This window comes from Ovis aries, chromosome 3, assembly GCF_016772045.2.
Source record: "Ovis aries strain OAR_USU_Benz2616 breed Rambouillet chromosome 3, ARS-UI_Ramb_v3.0, whole genome shotgun sequence".
NCBI lineage: Eukaryota > Metazoa > Chordata > Mammalia > Artiodactyla > Bovidae > Ovis > Ovis aries.
Window position 1 is genome coordinate 33590268 of NC_056056.1, and position 14524 is coordinate 33604791.

At 44.6% G+C, this 14524-nt stretch overlaps 1 protein-coding gene across 9 annotated transcripts in view; it reads left to right on the forward strand.

Annotated features, from left to right (window-relative positions):
• The window catches only part of DRC1 (dynein regulatory complex subunit 1), a 120850-nt gene that overhangs the window by 12181 nt on the left and 94145 nt on the right, over positions 1-14524 (forward strand). For all 9 annotated transcript variants that reach the window (XR_006059134.2, XR_009599776.1, XR_003588667.3 and 6 more), the window contains exons 4-7: positions 3955-4138; positions 5108-5245; positions 6282-6368; positions 6960-7082. Coding sequence is in view for 2 of the 9 variants with exons in the window: in XM_027966591.3 (XP_027822392.1) it covers positions 3955-4138; positions 5108-5245; positions 6282-6368; positions 6960-7082 (532 nt within the window). In the remaining 7 variants the exon portion in view is untranslated. The remainder of the gene's footprint in view (positions 1-3954; positions 4139-5107; positions 5246-6281; positions 6369-6959; positions 7083-14524) is intronic.

Consider the following 14524-nt stretch of genomic DNA (forward strand, 5'->3'; position numbering starts at 1 on the left):
AGCAGGCTACAATCTTTGGGGTCACAAAGAATCAGACACGACTAAGCACACAGTACATTTCATGACAAAGTTATGTATAAGAGTTATGGAAACATGTATGAGGTGACCTTTAATTTCCCCTGGAGAGGTTAGAGAAAACTTTCCAGGCAAAGTGATATTTGAGGTGGGCCATAAGGGATGAATAGGAGTTGGCGGAACCAAGGAGTGAGCATATTAGCAACAACTTGTACAGAGGCATGACATTGTATGATGCTTGGGAATGGCATGAAAGTGAGGGATGTATAGGGGTGGTGGAAGAAAAGGATGGGGTTGAGAAGGTAGATTAAGCTGTTATGGGTTTAAATTAGGACTTCCCTGGTGGCTTAGAGGGTAAAGCATCTGCCTGCAATGCAGGAGACCTGGGTTTGATCCCTGGGTCGGGAAGATTCCCTGGAGAAGGAAATGGCAACCCACTCCAGTATTCTTGCCTGGAAAATCCCATGGACAGAGGAGCCTGGTAGGCTACAGTCCATGGGGCCACAAAGAGTAGGACATTTAATCATAAAAACCAGACCCATGAAGGCTGTGTACAAATGTAGCAGCATGTTAAAGAATGTTAAGCAGCATGTTAAGGAGTCCACTACTAGAAGTATAGAGGGTCGGGGGATGATGGAAACTCTTCTGTGGCCAACCCTCAGCTCCAGGCTTCAGCAGGTGGGTGGTTGGCACACCCATCTCCCAGGGTTTAGCTTCCTTGACAGGGAGACAGGAGTAAGCTGCTTAGCAAGATTCAGCTTACTTGGTTTGCACACAGAGGACCGATAACATCAGGATCAGAGGTCCTCAAGTAAACTCTTCTTTGGCTTGTTCTTCAGTGAATTCCTTACCTATAGTCCAACTACAAAAGCAGCCCACAGGGCCATCTTGCTTCTCTCAGCAGGTACATACACAGTGTGATTTTAACAACAATATTTTCATTGGTTCTACATAAGTTCAGTTCAGTTCAGTTCAGTCACTCAGTCGTGTCCAACTCTTTGCGGCCCCATGGACTGCAGCACGCCAGGCCTCCCTGTCCATCACCAACTCTGGGAGTTTACCCAAACTCATCTCCATTGAGTTGGTGATGCCATCCAACCATCTCATCCTCTGTTGTCCCCTTCTCCTCCTGCCTTCAATCTTTCCCAGCATCAGGGTCTTTTCCAATGAGTCAGCTCTTTGCATCAGGTGGCCAAAGTATTGGAGTAGTTCTCCCCATTAGCAACTTTACCACTGTCACTAAGATATCATTTATTCTTTTTTTTTTTCCCGGATTTGTTTATTCATTTATTTATTTTTGGTTGTGTTGGGTCTTTGTTGCTACAAGAGGGCTCTGTCTAGTTGTGGTGAGCAGGGGCTGCTCTTCATTGCGGTGCACTGCCTTCTCCTTGCAGTGCTTTCTCTTGTGGAGTGCGGGCTCTAGGCACGCATGCTTCAGTAGTTGCGACTCATGGGCTTAGTTGTCCCACATCATGTGGGATCTTCTCAGACCAGAGGTCAAACCTGTGTCCCCTGTGTTGAAAGGCAGATTCTTTACCACTTCCCTGAGCCACCAGGGAAGCCTGATATAATTTATTCTTGAATTTCCCACTCCTGTCATGGCCTGGGGACTGAACTGGCTGATCTCCAGCAGGGTGACTGTGGAAAGGCCCTGAGGGCCCCTTTGAGGAGTCGGGCTTCTCGCAGCCCCTGAGGAGAAATGGAAGGTCGTGGATAGCAGTTACAAGATAAATGTGGGTTTTGGAAATGTAACCCAATAGCTGTTACTCATGTTTTGGAAAAAAAAAAAAAGTTAATGGAATGATAAGATGTCCTCTGTGCCCTAGCTTGGAAGGTGGGGAGGAGAGAGGGGATCCTGAGATAGTTAGGTTGTAATTCTTTTCGTTAAGGGAGTTTGCATTCTTGTTTGGAGACGATCTCACAGAAGAAGCGGTTACCAAAGTTGGGAGAGTGTTGCAGGCGTGTGTCCTGGCCCCTGTTCTCAGAAGGAGCCTCACATCTCAGCCCTGATGCGTCCTTCTACTCAGTCCCTTCCTTGGTGTGCTCATTACATGGTTTCTTTGGCATTTTTGAAATTCTAGGAGACCACTCCTATTTTTCATTGCTAATGGTGGTATTTTCCTTTTTGTATGTTCCACTAGTCATTTATTGATAATTTGGGAGGGGAATGGCCAGACAGTTGAAGTCATGTCAATAGTAAAAGATAATAATAGGAGTGCCATTTGTTAAGTGACTACTGTCCTGGGAATCATCGTATTTAATCCTGGCAACAGTCACAAGAAGGTAGATACTTCTGCCCTCTCTATTCTACAGCTAAGAAAAATGGAGCCTGCAGAGGTTAAGCAATTTGCCTAAAGTTGAGAGCCAGTAGAAAAATCAGGATTTGAACACAAGCTATGGGACTTGTGATCAAGTGCTTAACTACTGGGTCACCGTCTTACTCAGAGGATATGACCAGTTGACTCTCGAACTGTGTGTGTGTTTTGCCGGGGTTCAGCCCCCGCGGGATCCAGGCGAACCCAAAGGAGAAACGGCGTCGGCGAATGATTTAAAGAGAGATAAAGAAAGAATGTTGTAGATAAGAAAATAGAGGAGAGAAAGAGGCTGATATTCCTTGGTTTACACAGAAAGCCAATAAAGCCCCGAGACAAGGAGCTTGGTCTGTTCATGGAGGCCACAGGGGCCCTCCTGGTCTCCCAAGGGAGTGAAGATGCAGAACGTCTTCCTGTTCAGGTCTTAGAAACCCAGGCAGATAAGTGAACACAGAGAGCCTCTATGCTCCAAGGGATCAGCCTGAAAAAGAGAGTAAGAGAGAAAAAGAAAGAAAGGAAAAAGACAGACATGGGGTGACCAAGCTTCTTTGAGCGAGGCTTGTTACTTTATTTTCAGAGAGGGTTTTATACCCTGAGTTGTACATTGAGCAAAGTGAAAAATGCAGAGTCAACTCAACATTCCATCAGTATTAACTTTTATCGATACCAGGTTCTTTTCTGCAAGAGTCTTATTTTTTGTACATTATCTTCTGGCCCGGAGGCCTGTTGATATTTTATGACCCCTTTTTGATAAAGGTTGGTCAGCCAGAACAATAATTTTCTCTTAAAGTGTTTTTTCTTAAATTCTTAGCCTGCGTCACCCTGAAAGTACAGAGTTACATTTTTATGGAGCAAAGATTTAGCAGGTTACAGCAAAGAAAGAACTTATTGACTCAAAGTCTAATGTTGTTAATGCTAAAGCTGCTGCTTGTTTTTCTACATCCTGACTATATGCACTCCCAGGAACACAATGGATAAGGGATGTGAGAACTTGGCAGCAAGCATTGGCTCAACAATATTGCAAGAGTCTGGATAAACCTGCCAAGTAAGCTAGAATGCTAACAGGGGGTTTGAATTGAAACACTCTTATCTTGTCCAGGAGACTTATTAGCTGGAGTCTTAAGTTAACTCTTTCCAGAGAAAGGTGGTTGGGGACAGCCCCCTGTTAATGTCAGAAGAGTTGGTGAAAGACATAAAATAGTAAGACAGACAGATTCTGGTTTTGGGGTAGATGCTCGAGCAGGCCCAGGGGGTCCCTCGAATCCTGAAGCCTTGCTATCAGGTTTCTTCCACGTGACCTTGTCATGGGTGGGAGGGCCCAGGGAGTCCCTCGAGTCCTGCATGACCTTGTCATGGATGGGATCTCCCATGCTGGCTCCTGACAGTGTTTGTACAGCTTTAATGCTGATCCATTTTTGTCCTGGGTCACTTTGTTTATTTGGCCTGTTATCTACAGTCAGTCAAGCTTTAAACTAAAAGAAGCTTTCTTAGAGTCTGGTTTGGTTTGCAGTGATTCTACCTGGAGGCAGACAGGGCTTGGTACCATGGCCTGTTTTCCAGATCCTAGAGAACCAGCCTGTGCTCTTGAAAGGCAGCCTCCAGAACTGGTTTGTTTGTATATTTGCAGACTTGAAAAGCTGGAGAACGAGGTCAAGACCAGCCAGGACAAATTTGATGAGATCACCATGAAGTGGGAGGAGGGCAAGCAGCGGAGAATCCCTCAGGAGCTGTGGGAAATGCTCAATGCCCAGCAGGTGCACTGCGCGGGGCTGATTGAAGATAAGAACAAGCTGATCAGCGAGTTACAGCAGGCAAGAGCCAGGCCCTGGGTCCACCACAGGGAATGGAGCTGGGAGAATGCGTGCTTTTCCTGAATGGAGAAAGGCAGAGGCCTTACTTCATTACCAAGGATGTAGTACAGCTTGGGCAATACACTTAAAAATATTTTTAATCAAAGTATGGTTGAATTACTATATTGTGTTAATTATGGCTCTACAGCAAAGTGACTCAGTTATACATAGATATACATTCTTTTTCATATTCTTTTCCATTACAGTTTATCACAGGATATTTAATATAGTTCCTGTGCTCTACAGTAGGACCTTGTTGTTTCAAGCTATACACTTTTTTTTAAAAGATTATTATTTTAAAAAAGTATATATTTATTGTTTGGCTGTGTCAGGGCACACAGGCTCTTTAGTTGTGGTGTGCAAGCTTAGTTGCTTGGTAGCATGTGGAATCGAACCAGTGTCTCCTGCCTTGTAAGGTGAATTCTTGGCCATTGGACCACCAGGGAAGTCCCTCAGTCCCTTTTAACCGGAAGAAAAAGTTCTGCAGTCATTTTAGAATCATTGGCTGCCTAAGAGAAAGATGTCCTGTTGTAGTAAATGCCGTTTCAGGCTTTCTGTGCTTAGTTAAGGAATGGAACAGTCTGCAGTAGATGTGTGCCCATGTTGCAATATGGACATTCGTTGCTCGGCAGGAGCCACCTGGGTTTTCTGGGAGCCTGCAGGGAGATTTGCAGCAAGTAATCCTCTTGGGGTTTGGTCCTGGTTTTCTCATTGAGGCTTTGCCCTGAGCTGAGCCCATGGGCTCCAAACACCCATGCTTCTCCCTGGATAGGCGAGGAAGAAGCCTATCCAGCACCTTGCCTTTGTGCAGCTTTATTTTCTAGTGCATAAGCTGATGGGAGCGGTCCGAGGGTGGTCTGGGGGTGGGGGGCTGGCAGACTCTGGCTTCTGTCTCAGTTGGTGACGAACCTTTGATATGCTCTTCTCTAGGAGTTAAAAATGAAAGATGACCAGTACGTGAAGGATTTGAAGAAACAGTCAGATGACATCTGCCTGCTCCTGGAGAGAATGGAAGAGCAGGTGAAGAATGTGATGAAAACGTTTCGCCAGGAGCTCCAAAATATCGAGGTAATGGTGTGTGAGAGAGCTGCCCCCCTGTCCTGGGAGGAGGCCCCTGGCAGAAGGGCCTGGGAGGAGTCCCCTGGGGGGGAGGCTGGCTTGTCCTAACCACCCAGGGAGGGCCCTAGACTGCTGTAATTGCTCCGTCTCACCGCTCTCATTGAGGTCTCTGCTCTAGGGTTTCATTCATTTGCTTGTTCATATGTTCGCTCCTCCAACAAATATGCAAGTGTCTACTAAATGGCAAGCACTGTGCCAGGGGCTGGGGCAACAACCAGGGACAAAGTCCTGGATGGGATCTGTATTCTAGCAGAGGCAGCTACCCAATAGACAGATAGATTACTATGTATGTAATTTGACAGGTGGTGATAAGCACTTGGAAAGAAGATAAAACAGGGTAAAGTAAGAGGAGTAGAGGAGGGAGATCAATGTTCCAGAACATCAGGCATTTTTGAGCCACTTATCTAACGTGTTTATGACAGTTAGGAATGTGGGGAGGGGAAAGGGGCATGCCAAACAAAATCCAGGAGCCTGTACTCTGGACTGGCCTGAAATGTTAAGGACTGACATCCAGACAGGCCTTTCCAAATATGGAAGAGAACCAAGAGGTGGGGGCCTCTCTCTTTGGATTAGCACAGACTTATCTCTGCATTCCCATCCACCCCCACCCCCACCCCCTGTTCTGTGAGCTCCATGCTGCCTTTGCTTCATGGAAACCCCAGCCACTGCAATGCTGCCACTCAAGTCCCAGTGGATACATGTCAGGGTTGGCCTTGTGACTTCTAGGCCCTGGCTGTCCCCCACTGGACATAGGACGGCTGGACACTTCCTCTCACAATCCTTGTGAAGCGGTAGGCTTTGTAACACTCCCCATGCAGCTCCTTCCACGGTGCTTTGGGTGCATGAAACCTGACAAATCTGCATTTGGGTTCGACTTTGTGTGGGTGGAGATGCAATGCTGCTGCTGCTGTCTGAGTGCTCTTTGATGGTGTGGGACCTGCCTGATTAAAGCAGACTCAAGAGCCCTTTTTCCTTCTGGTTGCAGAAAGCATTTGAGGTGGAGAGACAGGAACTGCTGACCAGCAATAAGAAGAAATGGGAGCGGGCGTTACAGGCTCACAACGCCAAAGAGGTCAGAGAGTGGCCGGTGGGGGAGGCGGAGGTGTCAGTGGTGATTTGTAGAGTCTGGGGTAACTCCTGCTGAGGCTGGATTTGCTAGCTTTTTGTACCTTGGGGAAGACTGCTGTAACCCCACATCCTGACTGCTACTGCCAGGTCAGCAGTAGGGCCTGTGGACAGCCCCCTCTTGTGGTGGTGGTGGTTGGTACGACGTGTATAGCCCTCTGGTTTCACTGGTCCGGCCACTCTCTCCTTTGTTTTCTGGGTATCTCCCCCAGCCATGGGTATTTGTGGCCCAAGAAACTGTTTTAAGACACATTCTAAAGGATGTAAGATTATCAATTTATTTCAGAGACATAAAGAACAAAGAAATAATATGACCAAAATCCATTAGATTTTTTTTTTTTCTTAGAAATACAAATGTCTGATGGTAGGGTCTGCACTCCTCTTAGAGTCTATAGAGTCAGGACCCTGTTAAGCAATGCAAGCCATGGCCTTTGAGTTCAAAGCCTTGGGGCACAGAGGTTTTGAGGGCAGAGAAACTCCCTTCAGAGTTAGAACAGGGATGGGGCCTGTCCTTCCCCTTGTCTCCCTATGCCTTTAGCTGGAATATCTGATGAACCGCATCAAGAAAGTGGAGGACTATGAGAAACAGCTCAACAAGCAGAGGATCTGGGACTGCGAAGAGTACAACACGATCAAGATCAAGCTGGAGCAGGACGTGCAGGTGTGGCTTGTTTCTCCGCCAGGGTGTCTGGGCGGCTCGGCAGACGGAACACCTGTGAACGTCTCATCCTTAGCAAACACTCACAATATTCTAGAGCTAGTCCACCCAACCAATACTTACTCATTATCTGCTCTCAGTGATCGTATCTGAAGGAGCTTATTTACAAGAAACATGTGGAGGAATTCTTTCTGTAAAAAACCAGTGAAAAATTGCCAAGATGCTGAAGGGGTCTGGAAACCATGGCATGTGACGGATCATTGAGAGAATTGCGCATTTTTGCCAGGTGGAGGGAAAATGTCTCTAGGGCCAGGTAATGGTAGGGTGGCCACCATGCAATGGGTGCCTACCATACTCCAGGCACTTAACACACAGTTTCCCTAATCCTTATAGTAACTCGAAGGGGAGAAATCACTAGTGTCATTTTATATGCCATGAAATTGAGGCTCAGAGACAAGGCTGTTTGTTTATCTGGTAAATGGTAAGCCCTGGATTCAAACCCAGTTCTGTGTGCTTTCCCTGGTGGCTCAGAGGTTAAAGCGTCTGCCTCCAATGTGGGAGACCTGGGTTCGATCCCTGGGTCGGGAAGATCCCCTAGAGAAGGAAATGGCAATCCACTCCAGTATTCTTGCCTGGAGAATCCCACGGACGGAGAAGTCTGGTAGGTTACAGTCCACGGGGTCGCAAAGTCGAACACGACTGAGCGACTTTACCTTCACCTTCACCCTCTGTGTGCCTTGGTAACTTCTGTCTTTCCCAGTATTCCAAACAGCCTCCTGATGCTGGTTGAACATAGCAGTAAGGCAGATTCCGACTCACCATCAGAAAGAACTGCCTCATCGTTGGAACCGCCTAACACAGAAAAGGGTCATCCCACAGAACAAGAGTCCTTTTATGTCATAAAGTATTCAGAGGCTGAATGACTGTGTCTGTCTTCAGTGTAGAAGGATTCCTGCAGTGGGAAGGGGGTTAGATTTTCTGGTTCCTAAAGTTCCGTACAAACATAGGATTCTGTGTTTCAACATCGGTTAAAAAAAAAAATTATCCCTAATTATGTTTAGATGTAACATAGTTGCATCTTAACATTCAAGCATGTTCTGTTCATTTCAGTCTTCATCTAGAAAAACATGTTAAAGTTTTTCCACATAGCCTTTGGTAGAATTTCAGTTCTTAACTCCTCTTGTATAATGAGATTAAATTTAAAAACCCTATTAGGGAATTTCCTGGTGGTCCAGTGGACTCAGCACTTTCACTGCCATGGCCCCAGGCATTAAAAAAAATCCTATTAGACTACAAATATGTTTCCAGTCTTGAGAATTTTCTTGAGCCTTTCTTAATATTAATGTCAGGGAGCTGAGAGTTACTGACAAGGAACAGTAGACTTTTGTAAGAAAGCAGCATGGCTTCTGTGGGCTGTACACATTACGCTGTTAATGAAAATAGCTATAGTTAAGTTTTCTGAAGTTATCTTGGTTCTATGATCATTTACATGATAGCAGTACATACTAGTCTCGAATAGTGAAATAATGGAACCTCACATTCTTTTTTGTTGTTGTTTTGTCTTTCTTTTTGTGGTAAAGACCTTTAATAGAAGATCTACCCTCTTAGCAAATTTTTAAGTTTAAGTACAGTATTGTTAATCATGAGCTCTAGGTTATACATTATATTTCCAGGACTTATTCATCTTGCACAGATGAAACTTTGTAACACTTTGACTAGTACCTCCTCATCTTCCCCTCCTCCAGCCCTTGCTACTGCTGCTGCTAAGTCGCTTCAGTCGTGTCCGACTCTGTGCGGCTCCATAGACGGCAGCCCACCAGGCTCCCCCGTCCCTGGAATCCTCCAGGCAAGAACACTGGAGTGGGTTGCCATTTCCTTCTCCAATGCATGAAAGTGAAAAGTGAAAGTGAAGACACTCAGTTGTGTCTGACTCTTAGTGACCCCATGGACTGCAGCCCACCAAGCTTCTCCATCCATGGGATTTTCCAGGCAAGAGTACTGGAGTGGGGTGCCATTGCTTTCTCCGCCTCCAGCCCTTGACAGCCCCTCATTGCAAATTTTCCTCTCTGCTTCTTTTTCATTATTTTAGATCTCACATGTAAGTGAGATCATGCAGTATTTGTCTTTCTGTATCTGGCTTATTTCACTTAGCATAATGCCCTGCATGTTCATTTCTGTTGCAAATGGCAGGATTTCCTTTTTCTAAAGGCTGAATAATATGCCATTGTATGTATATAGTGTTAATTGCTCAGTCGTGTCCAACTCTTTGCGACCCCATGGACTGTAGCCTGCCAGGCTCCTCTGTCCATGGAGATTCTCCAGGCAAGAATACTGGAGTGGGTAGCCATTCCCTTCTCTGGGGAAATCTTCTCAGCTCAGCTTCAAACCTCAGTCTCCTACATTGCAGGTGAATTCTTTACTGTCTGAGCCACCAGGGAACCTTTTAAAAATCCATTAGTCCATCATCAGGTATTTAGATTGTTTCTGTATCTTGACTGAAGTGAATAATGCTGCAATGAACATGGGAATGCAGATACCTCTTTGAGTTCCATATTTCAAATTTTCAGGTTACATATTAATATTACCTGATCAAATAGTAACTCTATTTTTAATTTTTTGAGAAACTGCCATATTGTTTCCATAGTGGCTGTACCAGTTTGCATTTCTGCTAACTGTTGAAGGATTCTCTTTTCTCCAGATCCTTGCCAATGCTTGCTGTCCTTTGTTTTTTGATAACAGCCATCCTAATAAGTGTGAAGTGATATCTCATTGTGGTTCTGATTTGCCGTTCCCTGATGATTAGTGGTGTTGAGCATCTTTTCATGTACCCATTAGTCATCTTCATGTCTTCTTTGGAGATATGTCTGTTCAGGTTCTTTCCCCATTTCGTAACTGAGTAACTTATTGCTGTTGAGTTGTAGGCTTGGAACCTCATGTTCTTAATCCAATGTTCAAATGCTTGAATGAAGTCAAGAAGTTATTGAAGGACACGAATGAAGCCAAGAAGGACATGGGACATGAGGAGATTATAGAGGTTAAGAGGTAAGACTAGGGAGGTGAGGGGCAGAGAGGCAGGTAGCCCAGGAGACCTGGCTTTCCTGGCTCACGCTGTCTGGATGGACTAGTGGTGAGGTGTGGGTATTTGGTAGGCAGACAGATGGAGACTCTCAGAGTGGGAACCTGCGTGCAGTTCATCAGTGTAAGAGTTCTTCCTTGTGTCAGAATGACTATCAGTTCAGTTCAGTTCAGTCGCTCAGTCGGGTCCGACTCTTTGCCACCCATGAATCGCAGCACACCAGGCCTCCCTGTCCATCACCAACTCCCGGAGTTCACTCAGATTCACATCCATCGAGTTAGTGGTGCCATCCAGCCATCTCATCCTCTGTCGTCCCCTTCTCCTCCTGCCCCCAATCCCTCCCAGCATCAGAGTCTTTTCCAATGAGTCAACTCTTCTCATGAAGTGGCCAAAGTACTGGAGTTTCAGCTTTAGCATCATTCCTTCCAAAGAAATCCCAGGGCTGATCTCCTTCAGAATGGACTGGTTGGATCTCCTTGCAGTCCAAGGGACCTTCAAGAGTCTTTTCCAACATCACAGTTCAAAACCATCAATTCTTTGGCACTCAGCCTTCTTCACAGTCCAACTCTCACATCCATACATGACCACTGGAAAAACCATAGCCTTGACTAGATGGACCTTCGTTGGCAAAGTAATGTCTCTGCTTTTGAATATGCTATCTAGGTTAGTCATGACTTTTCTTCCAAGGAGTAAGCGTCTTTTAATTTCATGGCTGCAGTCACCATCTGCGGTGATTTTGGAGCCCCAAAAAATAAAGTCTGACACTGTTTCCACTGTTTCCCCATCTATTTCCCGTGAAGTGATGGGACCGGATGCCATGATCTTCGTTTTCTGAATGTTGAGCTTTAAGCCAACTTTTTCACTCTCCTCTTTCACTTTCATGAAGAGGCTTTTAGTTCCTCTTCCCTTTCTGCCATAAGGGTGGTGTCATCTGCATATCTGAGATTATTGATATTTCTCCCAGCAGTCTTGATTCCAGCTTGTGTTTCTTCCAGTCCAGCGTTTCTCATGATGTACTCTGCATAGAAGTTAAATAAGCAGGGTGACAATATACGGCCTTGACGTACTCCTTTTCCTATTTGGAACCAGTCTGTTGTTCCATGTCCAGTTCTAACTGTTCCTTCCTGACCTGCATACAGATTTCTCAAGAGGCAGGCAGAATGACTATACCGTACCACGTTTTACCCTTGAACTGAGAAAAGGTAATTGAATCATGGATTACCCATATTGCAATATGTGAAATATTTTAGTAGATTGAACTTTATCATAGTGCCTTGGAGCTGTAGTCACGATAGTAAAGTCAGATAGCATCAATTTTTGTCAGAAAGATATGGCATGCGGTTCACTTCCTAACACTAATTCTTTGCACTGTATCATTTCTAAAATACGAAACTAATTTTTTTTGCAAACCCCCAAAATATTGAAGATCCAGTACCTATAGGTTTGGTTTAATAGGTACAAGAAGTGAAAATAAGAAGGTATACTTTTCAGTTCTTACTACTAGAAAGGTCATATTAACAATGAACAAAGAGAAACCTATAAACATTATATACTCAACAGTTTAACCACCGATACCCACCACTCCAAAATAAAAGAGCTAGGAACACTTAGTTCTTGATGTAGGAAGCAACTTTTATTTTTAGGCCTTACGTGCTCATTTAAAATTGGAAAATGGTTTAGTACAACTTTACTGCCAGAATATTAATCACAAAAATTAAATACAAGGTATTTACTTACCAAGTATTGTGAACTTACCTGGTGCAAAGCATAAAAACAAATAAGATATAGTTTCTGTCCTCTAGGAGTTAACAATCGTTTGAGTTAGAAAGCAAGATTGTGAATAGTCTAAGTAGTTTAAGAGAGTGAATGAGGGCTTTCCTGGGGGCTCAGTGGATAAGAACGCCACTGCAGGAGACACGAGTTCAGTCCCTGGTCTGGGAAGATCCCACATGCCAAGGAGCAACTAAGCCATGTGCCACAATGATTGAGCCTGTGCTCTCGAGCCCGAGAGCCGGAACTGCTGGTGCCCGAGTGCCCTAGAGCCCTTGCTCCACAACAGGAGAAGCCCACGCCACTCAGAGAGCAGCCCCCACTCTCTGGAACTAGAGAAAAGCCCACGCAGCGGCAAAGGCCCAGCCAGGTCAAAAACAAACATAAATAACATAAAAATTCTACAAAAAGATAAGTTCATATTCGTTGCTAATGGCCACAAAGGCCTTTTTTTTTTTTTTTTTTTTTTTAAAGAGTGAGTGACAGGAAGAAAAGGGTAAGCAAGAGTTTGGAATTCGGAGTCTGTAGTTCTTAACGGAATCCCTGGGGCTCCCTCCACCCCCACAGGTTGAGATCAGTGATAAAGAGGCCCAGTGGTATCTTTAGAATCAGCTGAGAAGGCCAGAGGGAAAGGCTGTACTAAATTTCTGTTCTGCTGGGGTGATGTTGGCTACCAGTGTCAGCCTGGGGCAGGAGTTGGCTTCAGAAAGGAGCTCCCTGGCTCCTCCAACTGCCCCAGGAGAAAGAGGAGAAGAGGCGGGTGATCCACACCCACAGTCCCTGGAACACTGAAGGATTTTGGTGACAGGTTAAATTACAGTCTTTATAAATGATTCTTCCAAACTAAACATGATGTTTTGCCATTAGTCTATAGGAACACAGAGTACAGCTTTGCAAAATATCTTTGCATAATTGAATAAGCACAGACGTTTCTCCAGGCAAGAATATTGGAGTGGGTAGCCATCCCCTTCTCCAGGGTATCTTCCCTGACCTAGGGATCCAACCTGGGTCTCCCATATTACAGGCAGCTTCTTTACTATCTGAGCCACCAGGAAAGCCCCAGTTCCCTAAGAATATTAACAAAAAGCAGGAGTAGATATTTTCAACAAGAGGAAATAAAATTGGCTAATAAATATTCAACAGTGCATGTACAGGCAAAAGACTGTAAATTAAAACAATCCAGTGACAGATTATTATTATTATTATTATATATATTTTTGCCTATAAAACTGACTTAGATTTAAGATCTGTTTTTAGATCACATCCACTGGCTGGTTAGCTCAGTTGGTTAGTGTGTGGTGCTAATAAATTCTTTTAGGTCACAAAGAAAAATACATGGCCTAATTACTTTTGTTCAGAGTTTTGTAAACTCTATTCAACTAGGTGAAATATTGATGATGGTTTCACAAAACCAACAACAAAAAAATAGTGCCAGTGGTATTTTTTTCCTTTGAAGATGTATTATGTAAGAAAAATAGAGTCTATTTACATAATGATTATTATGTAATAATCTGCCTTTCAGAATAAAATTCACTGGAGAATTCATATAGTAGGGCTCACATTTATAACTTACGTGCTCTTCCTGTGTTATAAATATAAAAATTGTTCTATGGCCCAATAAGTTTGGCAAATGCTGTCTTAGTGACAGGGGCTCATTGCAAAGGAGGTCCATGGACACGGTTAGAGCAGACACCCAGATGCTCAGGGTCACGGGGCTCCCCAATGCCTCGATCCCAGCAAAGCCTGGAGTTTGCTCATGATCGTCCAAAATCCAGAGCAGCTCTGGAGACCCTCCTTTTCTGTGAGTGTTCACACTCTCTCAGATTGTCACCATCCAACAAAAAACTTTCCTATTGGACTTCTGTGCCACCCATGCTGAACAGTGGCCTCCCCAGTATCCAGGGCTTGTCCCATTTGAAGCAGCAGAGATGGTTATGATTGGAGCACAGTGGCATAAATCATCATGACTTTGCTGGGAGAATTGCTGAGAATCTTTTCGCTCAGTGGACATAGCACACAGCCATCCCTAGAAGGTTGCAGGGCCCAGAGCAGTGGCTCAGGCTGGAACCACCCTGGGTAATTGCACTTGAGATGAAGCTGTGCCTTCAGCATCTTCTATAGGCCTGTTGGGATACTGTCAAGTCAGAAATTTCTAAATGAAACTTTAAGCATGTTCAGCAAGAGTGGGGTGCGGTTCCAGGCAGCTCCCTGCTCCTTCCCAGGCCTCCCGCCCCAAGGGCCAGGCCTGCCCTGCATGGTGTTGAGCACTGACAGGTGGGGAGGTGGGTACTTGCCCACAGTCAGTGGAGTATGAACCATAAATTGTGGGAATCAGTTTACTGAGAACCTTTGAACCTGACTTCTGAGAATCTACTGTAAGAAAGTAAAATACTCCCAATATTTTACATGCAGTACTTTCCACCATTATTTTATAATATTGAAGATTATCAAATCAACATAAATTTAGATACTATAAGGAAATAATAAAACATCATGGTATATGATAAACAAATATTTCACATATGCTAAATTATAAAAATATTATGTGGCATTGTATGCTTAGTCGATCAGTGTTGTCCTTTGACAACCCTATGGACTG